The following is a 16,308-nucleotide window of genomic DNA, read 5'->3' as shown; positions in this document are numbered from 1 at the left end:
TAATCCCAGCTACTCGGAAGGCTGAGGCAAGGCTGAGGCAGGAGAATCGCTAGAACCTGGGAGGCAGAGGTTGCAGTGAACCAAGATCATGTCAGTGCACTCCAGCCCAGGTGACAGAGCGAGACTATGTCTCAAAAGTCATATAAATAAATAGAATGAAGACCCATGTATGTAATGACTTCACTACTTGATGGCAGGGTATGATATGAAAATCCTGGTAGAAGAGTCCCAGCAGCCGAGATGCTGGGCTTCATGTGAGGGGCTGGGGCCCCGTCCTATTGCTCAGCGGTCTGCGTGCATGGCAGTTACTTCCTGGAGCGTGTGTGAGAAGCAAATGGCAACAGCTTGGCCTTGCCTCTCCAGGAGCCACCGTCACAGACCTGGGGTGGCCCCGGAAGCCAGGAGGCGTAGTGACTTGCTGTGCTCCTTGCCTGCCCATAGGTCCTGGTCCAGTGGCGGGAAGCTGTGTCAGTGCAGATATATTACCGACAGCAGGAGGACTCCGCCATCTGGGAGGCCCGGAAGGTGCTGGACAGGGGTAAGTGGGGCCCCCAGAAGCAAGTCGTGTTGAGGAATGTGACGACTGCACTGTTGTGGAGGTCCCTGTGGCCCCCATAAGTCTGTCTCCTCCTCATACATGCCAGTTCCCAGTGGTTGCCATGACAAAGTACCACAGACTGGGAGTCTTCAAACAACACAGAATTACCCTCTCCGTTCTGGAGGCTGGCAGTTAGAGATCAAGGCGTGGCAGGGCCGTGTTCCTCCTCAGGCTCTAGTCCTTCCTTGCCTCTCCCAGCTTGTTTGTTGCTTGTCATGGCTCTCCTGGACGTGCAGACCCATTGCTCCAGTCTTTGCCCCATCTTGACATGCCTCTCCCTTCCTGTGTCTGGGTCCCTTAGAAGGACTCTGGTCATATCAGATGAAGGACCCACCCTACTTGAGTGTGACGCCATCCTTTCCAATTACATCTGCAGCTAGCCTAGTGCCAGATAAAGTCACATTGTGAGGTTCCAGGAAGGGCATGAATACAGCAGGTGTGGAGTGGGTACTGTTCAGTCCAGTATATCTTAGAAATGTATTACCAACTGATTGCCAACCAATTGACGTTAAAATGAAAGGCTGGAGCTTGAGATCTACAGAGAAATAAAAGAAGCTGGAATGGAGGAGTTTGGGGTGGTTGGGGGGTTGTTTTGACAGGAAAGTCCTTGCCGCTTGTCAGGTCAGCCTCCACTGTGTTAGCGTCCTGCTTCCTTGTGTAGCTGGGCCCTTGAATGTTTAGGGGCCAGAGACATTCTCATTCGATCTCAGGAAGTCCCACTGCCTGCTGTATATACATTTTTGGAAAGATTGCAGGGCACAGTGGTACACACCGGTAGTCCTAGCTCCTCGGGAGCCTGAGGTGGGAGGATCACTTGAGCCCAGGAGCTGGAGGCTGCACTGAACTATGATCACACCACTGCACTCCAGCTTGGGTGACAGAATGAGACGCAGTCTCTCTCTTTTTTTGAGACAGTCTCACTCTGTCTCCCAGGCTGGAGTGCAGTGGCACGATCTTGGCTCACTGCAACCTCCACCTCTTGGGGTTCAAGCGATTCTCCTGCCTCAGCCCCCCGAGTAGCTGGGACTACAGGCGCGTGCCACCACACTGGGCTAATTTTTTTGTTTTTGTTTTTTTTTTTTTTTTGAGACGGAGTCTCGCTCTGCCGCCCAGGCTGGAGTGCAGTGGCCGGATCTCAGCTCACTGCAAGCTCCGCCTCCTGGGTTCTCACCATTCTCCTGCCTCAGCCTCCCGAGTAGCTGGGACTACAGGCGCCCGCCACCGCGCCCGGCAAGGTTTTTTTTTGTATTTTTTAGTAGAGACGGGGTTTCACCTTGTTAGCCAGGATGGTCTCGATCTCCTGACCTCGTGATCCGCCCGTCTCGGCCTCCCAAAGTGCTGGGATTACAGGCTTGAGCCACCGTGCCCGGCAATTTTTTTGTATTCTTAGTAGAGATGGGGTTTCATCATGTTAGCTGGGATGGTCTCGATCTCCTGACCTCGTGATCCATCCGTCTCAGACTCCCAAAGTGCTGGGATTACAGACATGAGCCAGCACGCCTAGCCAAGACCCAGTCTCTTTTAAAAAATCTTTGGAAAGAGCCTAGAACAGGAGTCCATGCCCCTGCTTGCAAGATGCACAGACACACGGCAGACCCGTGGGGAGCTGTCTCCTAACACAGCCAGCGCTCCCATAGCAGGAGAATCTGACACGCTGAAGGGGACAGCTCATTTTTAGAATAAATGAAAATACAAACAAAAGTGAAAACAATTAGAAATTGTTTAAATTGGCCCATAAAGAAATTGACCAAGTTGTTGAGTTGGTTTACAAGAGTTTGCTCCAGGACAAAACTGCGTCAGCTTTGGTTTGGTTCTGACTGTAGCATATGTTAATGAGCATGTTTCCACAAGTCCTAGCAACAAAACCCCGGGCTCAGCCATCCCACACGGCTGCATTACTGCACCACAAATGTGCTGCTGGGTCCTGGAACTCAGCTCAGAAACCAGCACCGTGTTTCTAGTTCACTAAGAAAGAAGCTGAGGGCTTTAGCCAGTCCTTGGGCTCTGGAGCTTCTGCGCCTGACCCTTTGGGCACCTGACCGTGCAGCTTCAGGCTCCAGAGGCTTCTGGCCAGTTTGGGTCGGCTGCCTTAAGGGTCAGGTGCCCACTCCTGGCCGTGGTGGGAAGTTAGAGGCTACGGGTTTGAGTTTTGCCCGAAGCCGCTGCTCTCTGAAGGACTTTCCTTAGAAGGAGGCAATGGCAGGTTTGGATTGCCACGTCCATTACAGATGGTGTGAGACATTTGGGAGACTGGGCAGCAAGACAGTGTACACGTAGTAGGTACACAGTAAACACCCGAGGAACAATTGCCTGGCTTATATTAAGGCCTCAGTGTCTCAGGCACACCTTGGCAGGCCAGGGGTGGGGCTGGAGGAGGGACTGGGGGGAGGATGTCACAAGACCCATTATGCAGGGTGCTGAAGCAGCGCAGGCTGGCGGTCATCACCTGGCTCTGCGTGTGGCCTCCAGCAGGGCCCCTTTCTGAGTCTCAGTGTCTTCATCTGTAAAATGGGGATAACAGTGCCTACCTCTTGGGGTTGTTGTGGAGATCAACCGAGATGGCAGGTAGAGAGAGACACACTTAGAACAGAGCCCAGATGTCAGCATGCAGCACTCACATGGGTGCCTCCCACTTGTGACCTGCTGCCTTCTCTGCCTGTGCCGGTGGGCCTGGAGGGCTCCTCATCTTGGCATCTGTGCCCTGCTCTCAACCCTGTTCTGTTGTCTCAAAAAGAAAGTTCTCCCAGGGCCCAAGAAAGATTCACTAAAGGGAGAATCTTGTGACACAAAAACAAAAGGCAGGATGTGGTTTGTGCCTGCAGAACCCCGGGGGGCAGAAGACGTGGCCTGGCGACCAGCGCACTCCTCCCCAGCCGCGGCTCGGGCTGCTCTGACTGGGCCTTGATTTCCACCCTGGCCAAACAGGCTGCCCTCTCCTCCAGCTGCTGCAGCTCGAGTGGGGGCTCCTCCTCCTCCCTCAGACTGAGGCTCTTCCTCCGCGCGCCCAGCAGCATTTTGCACGTGACTCTTACGGGGGCCCCTGGCACCCCTGTGGAGGCTGTGGACAGGCTTGTGGCTCTGGGAGGGCCCTTGGGGAGCACAGTGGTAAACAGATCTGGTTCCAGTCCCTGGGGGGTTCACTGTTGGCAAAGGTGGCCAGAGCTGTCCTTAGAGAGGGGCCATGGTCCACATGTGGTAGTTGCACCGTGTGGGCTGGACACCTGGACTCTATCCCAGCACAGCCATCTCTCCTCTCTGCACCTTCACCATTATGTAGTCACTGGTGGAAATCCCACAAAACAGCAAACTCTGACTTGGATCTAGGCTGTCTGCGGACCTGGTTTCAGCGCTGGCGGGACTGCAGCCGGAGGTCAGCCCAGCAGAGACTGCAGCTGGAGAGGGCGGTCCAGCACCACCGCCGACAGCTGCTGCTGGAGGGGCTGGCCCGGTGGAAGATGCACCATCTGGAATGTGTCAGGAAGAGGGTGAGGCCGACGGTGGCAACTCTCCAAGTTCCACCTGCCTGGCAAGGGGTGTCCAGGCCAGGAGACCATTATCTCAGGAAGGGGTCTCTCCTGACAGCACTCCATGCAGCCGGTGTGAGTGGTGGGTGGTTTGGGGTCCTGTAGGACAAGGCTGCAGGAGCCTTTCTGGGCATTTGGTGGAGCCTAGCGGGTAGCCAGCCCCAGAATCCAGTGTCTCCCAGAGAAGACGGCTCAGCCTAAAAACCCGGTTCATGCTGACCCGCAGCTTATCAGTGCTGGGGGACCTACGGAGTGAGTCCTCTAGGTGTCCCCTGCCTCCCCCCTGCCTCTCCCTGCCTATGCAGGAGACCCCTGGCACCATCCAGGACTCCTAGCAATGGGAGGACATTCAGCTGGGCAGAGACTGGGTTAGATCAGGACCCACCGCAGGCTGTCTAGGCTAGGTCAGGACCCCACTCCGTGCACTTGCTCTTCCCTAGCTCTTGCACAGGCAGAGTACCCAACTGCTGGCACAGAGACTCAGCCGGACCTGCTTCCACCAGTGGAGACAACAGGTGGGAACCCGGGAGATGTCCCCTCCATACTTCCTTCTCTGTCCTCTGGCGTGTGAGGCCTGGGCAATGAGTGACCTTCGGCTTACACCTCTAGTTCAGTATTTTTACTATTGCCCTCCCCAGGGCCATCTCCTTTACCACCTTCCTGTCATTTCTGAGCACATCAGCTTTGTTCCATCTGTAGCCTGCGTAAGACTAGTTACTTCAAGGCCTGGTTTCTCTTTCTACAGTGTTGTATTAAAAAATACATCAGTGGAGGCTGGGCGCGGTGGCTCACGCCTGTAATCCCAGCACTTTGGGAGGCCGAGGCAGGCGGATCACAAGGTCAGGAGATCGAGACCATCCTGGCTAACACGGTGAAACCCTGTGTCTACTAAAAATACAAAAAAATTAGTCAGGCATGGTGGCAGGCGCCTACTCGGGAGGCTGAGGCAGGAGAATGGCGTGAACCTGGGAGGCAGATCTTGCAGTGAGCCAAGATCACACCACTGTACTCCAGCCTGGACGACAGAGCGAGACTCTACCTCAAAAAAAAAAAAAAAAAAAATACATCAGTGGGCCAGGCATGATGTCTTGCGCCTATAATCCCAGGATTTTGGGAGGCTGAGGCAGGAGGATTACTTGAGACTTGAGCCTAGGAGTTCAAGACCAGCCTGGGCAACATAGTGAGACCCCATCTCTACAAAAACAAAACAGAAAAATTAGCTGGGTGTAGTTAGTGCACACCTGTGGTTCAAGCTACTCGGGAGGCTGATGTGGGAGGATCGCTTGAGCCCAGGAGGTCAAGGTTGCAGTGAGCTGTGATCATGCCACTGCACTCCAGCCTAGATAAGAGTGAGATCCCATCTCAAAAAAAAACATAATTTTTTAAAAATTAAAATGAAATATGTTTTAAGGCTTGCTGGGATCTTGCTAAAAAGCCAAGAGGGATCACGCAGAGCAGCACCCACACGTCCCCAGCTCCCTCTTGTCCTGTTGTCCTGTTCTCACCGTTCCCCAGACCCCAGGCCGGTGTCTCCACACATCCCCCTGCAGGAGCCCTTTGCCACCTTCTTTCCTAAAGGTCCTTCCTCAGGCCACAGATTGAGCGTCTATTGAGCACCTCACGGCCAGGCACAGGGCTGGCCCTTCCTAGTGGAGGAAGTCGGAGCCTCAACTAGAGAGGGAGCCCAGAGGGACGATCCGGGCAGGGCCCCTTGATCAGTACGGCCTCCCTGAAGGGGCAGCAGGGAAATGATCTGGTCTTTCTGGCCCTAGCTGGCAGCCAGGAGGCAGGAGCAACAGGCGACAGTGCGGGCCCTCTGGTTCTGGGCCTTTTCGCTGCAGGCAAAGGTAATTGTGTTTCTGCATCCTACCATCCCTGCCTCTCCCTCAGGCCTTATCCCTGCCTTGGTTGGAGGGAGGGCACCTGGTCTGTGGGGGACCCCTAAACAGGGAGATCTGGGCCTCACCTCCCACCCTCCCTGGAGGTGTGGGCCACGTGGCTGGCCTTTGTACTGGAAAGGAGGAGGAAGAAGGCGCGGCTGCAGCGCGCCCTCCAGGCCTACCAGGGGCAGCTCCTCCAGGAGGGTGCCACATGGCTCCTGCGCTTTGCAGCCAGCATGAAGGCCTCCCGGCAGCAGCTGCAGGCCCAGCAGCAGGTCCAGGTAGGCCCAGGGCCCCTTCCTCTGGGGAGCAGGCAGGGTGTGGCATGAGCTGACCAGAGGCTGTGTCGCAGGCGGCTCACAGTCTCCATCGTGCCGTCCACCGCTGTGCCACGCTCTGGAAACAGAAAGTGCTGGGCCGGGGCGGGAAGCCTCAGCCCCTGGCAGCCATCGCACCTAGCAGGAAAGTGACATTTGAGGATCCTCTTCTCAACTGCATTGCCACTGGGGCTGGGGATGCCACCGTGGGGACCAAGAGACCACAGGCTCCTCTGCTTCAGGGAGCTCTGGGCCGCCTGGCTGCTGAGGAGCCCCACGCCCAGGAACTGTGAGTAGCCCGTCCTCACCTCATCCTCCTCGCTTCCACCCTGGGCAAAAGGTTGGATGGCGTAGCAGGGAGGAAAACTGGGCCCTGATGGGGGACAGGACAGGCTGGCCTCGGCCTTGTCATAGCTGAGCTGCTGGGAATCGCCTCTTCTCCGGCCAGACCCCATCCCTCCCCCGGCAGGAGAGAGTGGCGTGGGATTTCCAGACCCTCTCTCCTTTGCCTGCCAAAGTTCAGGAAATAGGTGTCCCTTCCTCGGCAACCCCTTCCTCCCCTCTCGCCCGTCCTGCTGACAGTCTTCCGGAGTCACACACATAGCTGACAAGGGAACAAGCTCAGCCCTGCCTGTGCCTGCTGGCCTCTCCTGCTCCCTCACAGCCAAGACACTGGTTTTTTGTCAGAAGCCCCTCTTTCTTGTGTGGGCTGACACCTATCCCTCTGCCCGCCCCGACTATGGTCTCCTCAAACCCTAACCTGCCCTGCCCCATGCTGATGAAGCTGGTGGCTCCCACAGCAGCCAGCACGACCCGAGAGCCTTGGGCCCCGGGGGAGTTGTCAGGTGGGTCCCGGTCGCTGCTCTGCCCCTCACTGACTGACCTTGATGGGAGCCTGAACATCTCAGAGGCTGCTCCCCTGTGACATGGACCCTGGCGACCTGTACACCTGCATTACCAGGGTTGCTCTGCATGTCAAAAGAGACTATGTGGGTGAAGCAGTTCCCTGGCGTCAGGTACCTTTTGTCAGAACTGCTGAGAGCTCTGTGGCCCAGGCCCACCCCAGCTTACTTGCTGACCTTGGCCTCGCCTTCTCTGACTTTCGGTCTCCCTATAAAATTGGAGGTGTCTGACTAGCGACCCCCATCCCACAGAGATCTCAGACCCCCCTGCAGCCCCTGGTCAGCCCAGGGGAACAGACCCCATGTTTCTTCCTAGCAACACTGCCCACTCAGCGAGGAAGCAGCCGCGACGCCCACACTTCCTGCTGGAGCCTTCGCAGAGCCAGAGGTCCCTGGGGTGTGGCACCATGGGCAGGCAGGGGTAGGTGGTCGGGGGCCCCAAAGGCAGCTGGCGCCTCCATCTGGGGCCTGTGTTTTGGCAGTCCTGGGGTGGGTGGCCCCCTTTCCTTCTTGTTCCTTGGTCCCAGAGGAGGGTCCTGTGGCCTGACCAGGCTCTTGCCTTCCCTGTGCTCAGGCCTCAGAAGCCCAAGGAACATGGCCTAGGTATGGCTCAGCCAGCAGGCCCCTCCCTGACGCGGCCCTTTCTGGCAGAGGCCCCGACAGCACAAGTCCCACACAGCCCCGGGCCTGGGGCCCTGTCAAGCGCCCCTGGCCCAAAGCAGATCCTGACGGCAAGCACAGGCCCGGAGCTGCTGCTGCTGCCTCCTTCCTCCTTCATGCCCTGTGGGGCAGCTGCACCAGCCAGGGTACGTCCTCTACCACCAGGCCTGGGCGCTGGGGCTCTCTCTTTGGTCTGGCTTCTGGTGTTCCTTCTCATACCATACCTGTACTCATCATTTCTGGAAAACCTTGGCACAGGGAGGCCACTCATCCATACTCTCTTGGCGGCCGACGAGGCAGGATATGCTCTGAGGGATTTGCTGAGTGAGGGGGAAGAAGGAATCCAGGCTGATTTGGGCTGCTGGCTTGAATAACTTGGGGAACAGAGTTCTTTGACTGGAAGAAGGAGCTGGGGGTGGGGACTGATTTGGGCTGAAGCGTCAAGAGTGTCTTGAACCAGGTTCTTGATGTCAAACTTGAGAGAAAGCAAACGTTGAGTCTGACCTTCAAGGAAGAGGTCAGGGCCAGAGATTGAGAAGAATCCTCAGCACAGGCCGAAGGTAACCCCAGAGCCGCTGCGGCCTCTAGGAGGAGTACAGGGGAAGGAGAGGGGATGAGCCTCCAAGTGGGGAGCCTGGGCGGGGATGGCCAGGGGGTGTGAGAGCTCAGTAATGGAGTGACAGCTGCTCTCAGGCCACCAAAGCAGCTGGTTCCTGAATGGGGATGAAGGGGCAGGAAGGAGCCAGTTCCTGTGGTGAGTTAGGCCTTGTGGGGCCACTTACCCTGGCTGGAATGGTGTGTGGGGTTGGAAGGGTTTTGACCCGTCGGGTGATGGAAGGGGCAAATCCACTCTCACCAGGAGAGGAGGGCATGGAGGAGGCCGTAGAGCGCTGGACTCTCACTCACTACTTCTCACTGACGTCGAAGCTCAGCAAGGTCATGAGCTCAGAGCAAGGTGGGGGTGGAGTTGGGTAAGGTTAGGAACAGCTGCTCAGGCGGTGGAGGCGCGAGGCGGACTGTGGTGACACGGGGTGCTCCCTGGTTGCTTGTGGGACTTTCTCCTACAGTACCAGGTCCTGTGTGCAGGGGCAGGCTCGACACTGGATGAGCTAGCACGGCCAGTGCCTGGGAAGCCCAGCTCCTGCAGCTGGGGGCCTGGTCTTCCCCCACCCCTGCAGAGCAGGCAGTGACAAGGACTTGGTGTCCCCCTCCCCGGCTTCCTCCTAGCTTCCCTGCTGAGCATCCACCCTTCTTTCCTTTGCAGGCGTCAGCACAGCCGGCTATTCCTAGGGATAAGCCCCAGGTCCCCCCATCCCTGGCCAGTGTCCCTGACCCCCATCTACTCCTTCCTGGGGACTTCTCAGCCACCAGGGCTGGGCCTGGGCCTGGGCTTTCAACTGCAGGTGTGTACCTGGGGCCTGTCAGGGCAGAAAGCACTCAGGCCACTCCCAGACCTGGGACTTGCTATTTACCCTGGTCCCAGAGGGGAAAATGGTCTGAAACAAGCTTACTTCTGTCGCCATAGGCAGCCTGGACCTTGAGGCTGAACTTGAGGGGATCCAGCAGCAACTACTGCACTACCAGACCACCAAGCAGAACCTCTGGTGAGCCCTGCGAAATGCCCTGCGGCCCTGGCTACAGGAGAGGTGTTGCTTGGAAAAGTGGGCGGGCAGTTCCATTTCCCCTGAGCCAGCTGCCAGGGTCCTGTGGGTGGTCTTGGTCTAGCTACGGAGGGGTGTAGGGAGCCCTCAGTGTGTGCTGTCCAGAAAGGCCCCGTCTCCACCATGGCTCTTGACCTGGCTTGGTGCTGCTTAGGAAGGCCCCAGTCAGCCTCACCTATGGACAGAGGCTCTGCTTCCTATGGGGGGGATGATAAAGTTGAGCAAACCTCTAAAATCCCGATGAGGCCATGCTGTCCCCAGTGACTAATTATAACACTGATATTAAAGGTGCAGAGAAGGGCTGGGTGTGGTGGTTCACACCTGTTCCCAGCACTCTGAGAGGCTGAGGCGGGCGGATCACGGGGTCAGGAGTTCAAGACCAGCCTGGGCAATATGGTGAAACCCTGTCTCTACTAAAATACAAAAATTAGCTGGGCATGGTGGTGCACACATGTAATCCCAGCTACTTGGGAGGCTGAGGCAGAAGAATTGCTTCAGCCTGGGAGGCGGAGGTTGCAGTGAGCTGAGATCGCGCCATTGCACTCCAGCCTGGGCGACAGAGTGACACTCCATCTCACACACAAAAAAAAAGTGCAGAGGAGACAGGCCCGAGACCCGCTGCACTCAGTGGTCTGGGGACCATCATCATGCAGCAGCTTCAGAGCTTCGACAGCAACAGACTCTGGCGCCTCATCCTTGCCTCTGCACAGGGGAAGAGAAACAAGAAGTGTGTTTTCGCCCAGGCCCACCTGAGTTGCTGTCTGCTCGGGAGGGCGGAGGAGACTGGGAGAGGAAAAAGAAGTGTTCGGCTCCCAAGCAGGGGCCTGCAGCTCAGGTCAGGGGCCCTACCAGACCGCCTTCCTCTCTCCACACGATACCCACATCAGAATTAGCTGAGGTGCCGCTCTCTGAGCCGGATGGGGCTCTGCCAAGGACCCAGCCTGGCAGGCAGCAGGTATCTCCACCCCTCAGGTCCTGTCAGCGGCAAGCGAGCAGCCTGCGCAGGTGGCTGGAGCTGAGCAGAGAGGAGCCCGGACCTGAGGACCAGGAAGTAGAGCAGCAGGTGCAGAAAGAGCTGCAAGAGGTGAGGCCGGAGGCCATCCCCAGGTGTCCGTAGGGACGCCCCGGGCTGTGCTCCCTCTCAGCCCTGGCTGTCCCTCTCTGGTCCCAGGTGGAACTGCAGATCCAGCAGCTGGCAGAGGAGCTCCAGGCTCAGCGCCAGCCCATTGGCACCTGCCTTGCTCGCATCCAGGCCCTGCGGCAGGCCCTGTGCTAGCGTGTTTGCCCCAGGGACGCAGGTGCTGGGCTGTCGGGGAGGCCTCAGGCCACCTCCAGGAACAGAACACAAAGTTATAAGTTTTATTTTTTTATTTCAAAATGTTTTGCCATTAAATGAATTACTGTTCAGAAGTCTCCCACTTCTCATACAAAAATACTGTGCTACTGATACAGTTGAAAAAGTTCAATGATGGCTCTCCTGCAGGAGAAATTCACAGCGTCCCCAGGGTCAACATGAACTCTGGCCCTGTCCCCGCCATTGGGGGCTCCCCAGGCACTGACCGACTATCCACCAAGGGCCCTCTGCCTCCCAGACAGACCCTGAATCAACAGCAGCAACTTTCCCACATTTCATGTAGGGATATGGGGAGGACAGGAACTCTCCCATCCCCAGCTGGGCCTAGCACCTGCCTGCCCTGTTCATTCTGGTGCCATGAGGCAGGTTCAGTGATTAGTCTTGCCTGCTGCAACGAGGACCTGACCAGCTCCAGAAGGTCACTCATCAGGTCCTACAGAGGTCTGTATCATTAATCAGTGTCCTCAGAAGACACTGGCAGAGTCCAGGGTGATGCATTCAGCCACAAGCACAAAGACTGCTTTTTCTAAAGAGCAGGGTGAGGTGAATTTGGGAACAGAAAGGTTGTCATGAAGGCTGTGTGGCTCTGCTGGGGGAAGAGGCATCCACAGTCTGTGCCAAGGAGGCACCTCACCCTGTGCAGCAGGAGGGTTAAGGCCAAAAAACAAAAGGGGCCAACAGAAAACAGCCCAGGTGATGGGGAGGAGCAGCAAGAAAAAATGACAATCGAGACCAACTGAAGGTTCAGTCGGGAATGCAGGATCTCCCGTCTATACAGTGTTTAAAAAGATCCAAATGTGACAGATCAGTCCAGCCTGCACTTTTTATTTGTAGGGAGAAGGAACAGGATAGGTTGAGGGCATGACGGGGGCTCTCACCCACCTCTTGTCTGTACCTCCAGAACAGGTGGGAGCCGAGTCATTCAAGTCCTATCTGGTCAGACTCTCACCCACCCTGAGGCAGGCCCTCACCTGGATGGCCTCATGGGCCTCCCTCTCTAAAAGACGCTCACTCAGTTTGCAAAAGATCCCTTAGCAGCCATAATCAGGAAAGAGGCTCTAGAGCGAGCCCAGGGCCTCCCCAAAGCGGATTTTCTGTCCTGTTTTCAGCTGGAAATTGAAGTCCTTGGGGGCCTCAAAGATGAGCACGATGGTGGAGCCCAGGTTGAACTCGCCCAGGTGCTCGCCCTTGCGCATAGGGACGCCCTCTCTATTGGTGTGCGTCACGAAGCTGAAGTCGTTGTAGGAGCCCTTGCTGTGCCTCGGGCTGTTTGTGTGCAGGTCCTGTGGTGATAGGCTGGGGGTCAGCGGGGCCACCAAGTGCACAGTGTCACCCCACGTGTTTGGAGTCCCACCCACTCCCTCTGTTGCTTGTCCCCACCACCACCCAACCCAGCTCCAAAAGGGAGGTGGGGATGGCATCTCAGGGCCAGGTGGGCCCAGTCTAGCCAGATCTCACACACAGCATTGACACCTGCTGTGAACTAGGCCCAGGAAAGACGGAACAATCGGACCCAGTGGTTTCCATGCATGGTGCTGGGAGAGTGGCACCTGTGGGAGCCAAGGCCGCTGGTCACAAACTGACACCCAAAAAGGCAGCCACTTGGGACAGGGTGGGCAGCAGGCCTGCGAGTGCTGACCCCCTCACATTCTGTAACCAACATGAGCCACCCCGAGCTCAACGCTCCCTTTCTGTTCCCTCCTCACTCTCACCTTTGACCATGGTTCCTAGCAGAAACCAGGTGCCAGGCAAGGAGGTTAATTCCCTCTATCTCTTCCAGCCAATGGTGCAAGAAGGGAGGGAAGCCTCAGCTGGCTGGCAGGTGGAGCAGCCCATTCTCAGGACAGCTGCTCAGCAGAGCCACACCTGACCAGACACGTGGCCTCCCTAGAATTCAGTCCCAACCCATCCGCCGCACAGCAGACAAGGCAGGTAGATCCAAGAGGTCCAGCCCTTGGGCTTTGGCAGGGCCTACACTTTGCTTACCCGGTCAAAGTAGATGCGAATGGAGCCCACGTTGGTGGCCCCCACAGCCGTCAGTGAGAAGAAGCCATGTTTCCAGTCCCCCGTCAGGACTACCCGCTCGTTATGGCAGAAGAGCTCTTTGATCCAGCGAGCCATGCCAGGGTTCACTGACATCAGGGAGCCTGCAGAGGCAGGGAACGCTGCTACTCCCTGTCCAGAGCCCAGTGTGTCCACTCCAGGGCAGCCAAGACCCAAAGGGACTCATGGCCTGTTGCCCTGATGTCATTTCCAAATGCTGAGCCGAGTGGGCCCCATGGTCCCCTGCCCACAACCAGCCTGCATAAAGCAGTCAGCTCCTGGCCTCGATGGCCCTGACCTGGAGCCTGGTCCCCTGACACCAAGAAGCTGAGAGCCTCTATGTGAAGCCCACAGAGGCAGCTCCCCCCACACGCTGGCCCCAGGCTGACCTGGGAAGTGGCGCCGGTGGGACACAGTCCAGTCCGTGGGGGAGTGGAAGCAGTGGTAGTCCCCGGGGGCCAGGTAGATGACACAGTGATAGAGCTCATTCCCTTCCCGGGTGACCAGCTGGTTCTTGAAGGAGTCACATGAGGCGGCTGTGGGGTAGGAGCAGACATGGGGGCCACCAACACAGTGAGCACCCAGCACGGAGCCCGAGTGCGGTCTGCACATGGATTCTCAGGGAGGCCCCACATGCCAGCCTCAGCTCCTTCCCCAGCATTCCTCTCCCTCCCGTTCCAGCCACACAACAGCAGGGCTGCCTGGCCCCGCCTGTGCAGTGACCCACCTGGTGGGAAGGGTAGGTCCTCTGTGTAGGTGCGTGGGCCCAGGAACGACTCCAAGGAGTAGGTGACCCCCTTTACCTGCTCCACCTCGCAGTTCTTCACCTGCCCAAAGTTGAGGATCTTTCCATCCGATGGGCTGATCTGGAAGGACAGAAGAGGCTTGCTGCCAGGGAGAGCAGGGTCTCCTCCCCTCAGAAGACAGCCCCCACCTCCCCTTGTCATCCTGCCGCTTCCAGATATGCTGGAGGCCAGGGGGCTGTGCTGGGCAAGTGGAGTCCCAGCTGCGGAGGCAGGAAAAAGTCCTGTTTCCCCCAGGAGGAAAGGATCGGGCCTCACCACACTGTGCAGGCCGCAGACGGGCCGGGCCTGCGGCTTCAGCTTGCGCCGGAAGAACTCGCTGAGGTTGCGGTAGTGATGCAGGTCCTCCACAGCAGCCTCCTTCATGTTCACCCCGAAGGTCCAGATGTACAGGCTATAGACGGGCCTGCGCAGCCAGTGTGGCAGCTCCACCTGGTTGAGGCGACCCCAGGCCCGTGACAGCAAGCGTGTCGGCACTGACTTGTACAAAGCCACCTGCAGGCCACAGGGCAAGGGGCTGAGTTGACCACACTGCCCCAGCTCCAGAGAGCCCAAGTACTGTCATGAGCCCACATCTCACTTCAGGAGAGAATCTGCACCCCACGGAGGACACCAGGGCCCAGGTGCCCCACGCTGCTTTTGTGATGTGGCTGTTTCTCACTGGGAACCAGATTGCACCTGCCATTCCTGCCACACAGAGTGCTGGATTTACGTACAACTCCAGTGGTTTTCGCCATGTCATGCAAAAGTCTAATAGCAACTGCCCCAGTCCCAGAACGGGAGATGGCCAACAGTCTTACTTCTTAAAGTGGGGGTCGGAAACGGATCTGACCCTAACCACAGTGTGTGACCCTAGCCACGGTGACCCCAGTATCACAGTATGTGGAGAGGTGGTTGGCATCTTGCCCTTGGTCACTGCCCATATCCCAGACCACCAGAGAAAGGAGGCGGCTCCCAAGTACGTGGAACAAGTCTACAGCCCAAAATGTGTCCCTCTGTCTTAACAGGAAGTGAGGAGGACACCCTGAGCACCAACATCAGGGATTTTCAGATGCAGGTCTGCGATGTCGCTGTCACCTGGGCCTGAGCTGCAGACACAGGGTCCGCAGCCCCCACAGGTCCAGCCAGCACTCTGAGGGCCTGGACGCAGCAGTCTGAGAAGCCCTGAGCCCCACCTCGGCCCCACAGCAGGACTTGTGTTCAACATTCTACTGTGACTGAGTCAGGCCATAAAGCTGTCTGCACCTGGGGTTCCTCCCAGGAGGCAAAGGGAGATCGTCCCTTCAGGCCCGTCTGTTCTCTCTTCCTTCAGGGAAGCCTGGAGCACCTGAAGACAGACGATGGCCTGAGGACAGGCACTGGGTCCCACTAGTTGGTCCCAGAGCCCTCTAGCAGGGCCAGGTACCCAGGAAGTGGCAGCCTGTTAGTGCTGCTGCCACTGTAGAAACTGCCTCTAATTGGTGGCTGCTGCTTCTCTAAACACAACCAAGACACCAACGCCCCAAGGTGTAAAAGTGGTTTCATTCCAACTTTCAACACCTCTGCAAGGTAAGGAATTAGCAGCTCCCAGACAGCTGCTCTTATCCCTCCCAGCTGATTCCCAGTCACACAGAAGGGCTATGTGAGCCCAGGCCCTTCCCAGGCACAGGTGGGAGCCTGGGCTAATGTCCAGGGTACCTCAGTGCCCCTGAGCTCTGATGACACCAACCTGACAAAGGCCCAGGAACAGGGTTTCCTCCTTGGGGTCAACCTGCCTGGGAAGCCAAGGGCAAGAGTGAGCCCTCTAGGGGCCGGGAGGGGCCAAGCCAGTTCCCTTGACCATTCCTGGGGCAGGCCTCTGGGCTCCTTAAAGGTGTCCTCACCCTAAGGAACCCAAACAGGATACATCCTTCCTGAACCACTCCTTTGGCATCCCAGAATTAATTTGGCTTCTGCTCAAAACCACCTCTAAGCTGTTTTCTGCCTGAACACAGAAAAGTCAGAGACAGACACCATTTTCTGAATCCCCAGGCTGGGTTCCTTCCAGAACCGGAGCCCCAAACGGCAGAAATGAGGCAGGCTAGGGGAGCGGGCAGGGCACGGCATGCCCTCGCAGTCACTTCCGCGGCCCAGGTAGTGGCCTCTTCAAAAGCTGCCCTGGCCTTGCCCACCAATGAACCTTCCAACCCTGACCCACTGAAGATGACCCTCTGCTTCTGACAGCTCGCCGCCACCTCAGTCTCTCCTCACCCCAACCTCGGGCCTGCCCGGAGGGCAGGTCCGGGCCACAGGGCCCTGTGCACACTTACCCTGCTTACGGGCCTCCATCCCACCCGGCTGAGCGGTCTGAGGGCGCCGAAGGGCAGGAGGTAGTAGAGGACGGTCAAGGGCCAGGAGCGCAGTTTCAGGGCGGGTCTGGACATGCAGCTCAGCTGCCCCAGCCTCCGCCTCAGGGCCAGCTGGGGGAAGTGCAACCTGCAGGGCACAGGTCCATGCACAGCCAGGTCAGTGGCCAGGCTCTAGGCGGGACCCAGGAGACTGCTACCTGCACCCAGAGCAGGATTCCTCCTGTCTACCCACCCTTGTT

The 16,308-nt window shown here is 57.6% G+C and overlaps 2 protein-coding genes across 34 annotated transcripts in view; one reads left to right on the top strand and one right to left on the bottom strand.

Annotated features, from left to right (window-relative positions):
• SFI1 (SFI1 centrin binding protein) overlaps positions 1-10,952 on the top strand; it is a 113,415-nt gene extending 102,463 nt beyond the window's left edge. For 17 of the 25 annotated variants that reach the window (XM_073006790.1, XM_073006799.1, XM_073006789.1 and 14 more), the window contains 12 exons: positions 442-538; positions 3,923-4,083; positions 4,563-4,637; positions 5,895-5,969; positions 6,107-6,283; positions 6,355-6,608; positions 7,538-7,642; positions 7,796-8,027; positions 9,146-9,284; positions 9,407-9,485; positions 10,515-10,626; positions 10,714-10,952. In XM_073006790.1, the coding sequence (XP_072862891.1) occupies positions 442-538; positions 3,923-4,083; positions 4,563-4,637; positions 5,895-5,969; positions 6,107-6,283; positions 6,355-6,608; positions 7,538-7,642; positions 7,796-8,027; positions 9,146-9,284; positions 9,407-9,485; positions 10,515-10,626; positions 10,714-10,818 (1,611 nt within the window). In that variant the 3' untranslated portion in view covers positions 10,819-10,952. Of the gene's footprint in view, positions 1-441; positions 539-3,922; positions 4,084-4,562; positions 4,638-5,894; positions 5,970-6,106; positions 6,284-6,354; positions 6,609-7,537; positions 7,643-7,795; positions 8,442-9,145; positions 9,285-9,406; positions 9,486-10,090; positions 10,378-10,514; positions 10,627-10,713 lie in introns of those variants that run through there. The other 8 variants (XR_012089479.1, XR_012089480.1, XM_073006797.1 and 5 more) reach the window with 8 other exon arrangements.
• PISD (phosphatidylserine decarboxylase) overlaps positions 10,898-16,308 on the bottom strand; it is a 44,873-nt gene continuing 39,462 nt past the window's right edge. For 7 of the 9 annotated variants that reach the window (XM_007975477.3, XM_007975476.3, XM_007975481.3 and 4 more), the window contains 6 exons: positions 16,031-16,196; positions 14,001-14,237; positions 13,667-13,805; positions 13,329-13,475; positions 12,883-13,043; positions 10,898-12,179 (listed from right to left, as the gene is read on the bottom strand). In XM_007975477.3, the coding sequence (XP_007973668.1) occupies positions 11,955-12,179; positions 12,883-13,043; positions 13,329-13,475; positions 13,667-13,805; positions 14,001-14,237; positions 16,031-16,196 (1,075 nt within the window). In that variant the 3' untranslated portion in view covers positions 10,898-11,954. The remainder of the gene's footprint in view (positions 12,180-12,882; positions 13,044-13,328; positions 13,476-13,666; positions 13,806-14,000; positions 14,238-16,030; positions 16,197-16,308) is intronic. The other 2 variants (XM_007975471.3, XM_007975472.3) reach the window with 1 other exon arrangement.

Source organism: Chlorocebus sabaeus, chromosome 19, assembly GCF_047675955.1.
Source record: "Chlorocebus sabaeus isolate Y175 chromosome 19, mChlSab1.0.hap1, whole genome shotgun sequence".
NCBI classification, from domain to species: Eukaryota; Metazoa; Chordata; class Mammalia; order Primates; family Cercopithecidae; genus Chlorocebus; species Chlorocebus sabaeus.
This window is presented reverse-complemented; position numbering and strand designations above follow the sequence as displayed.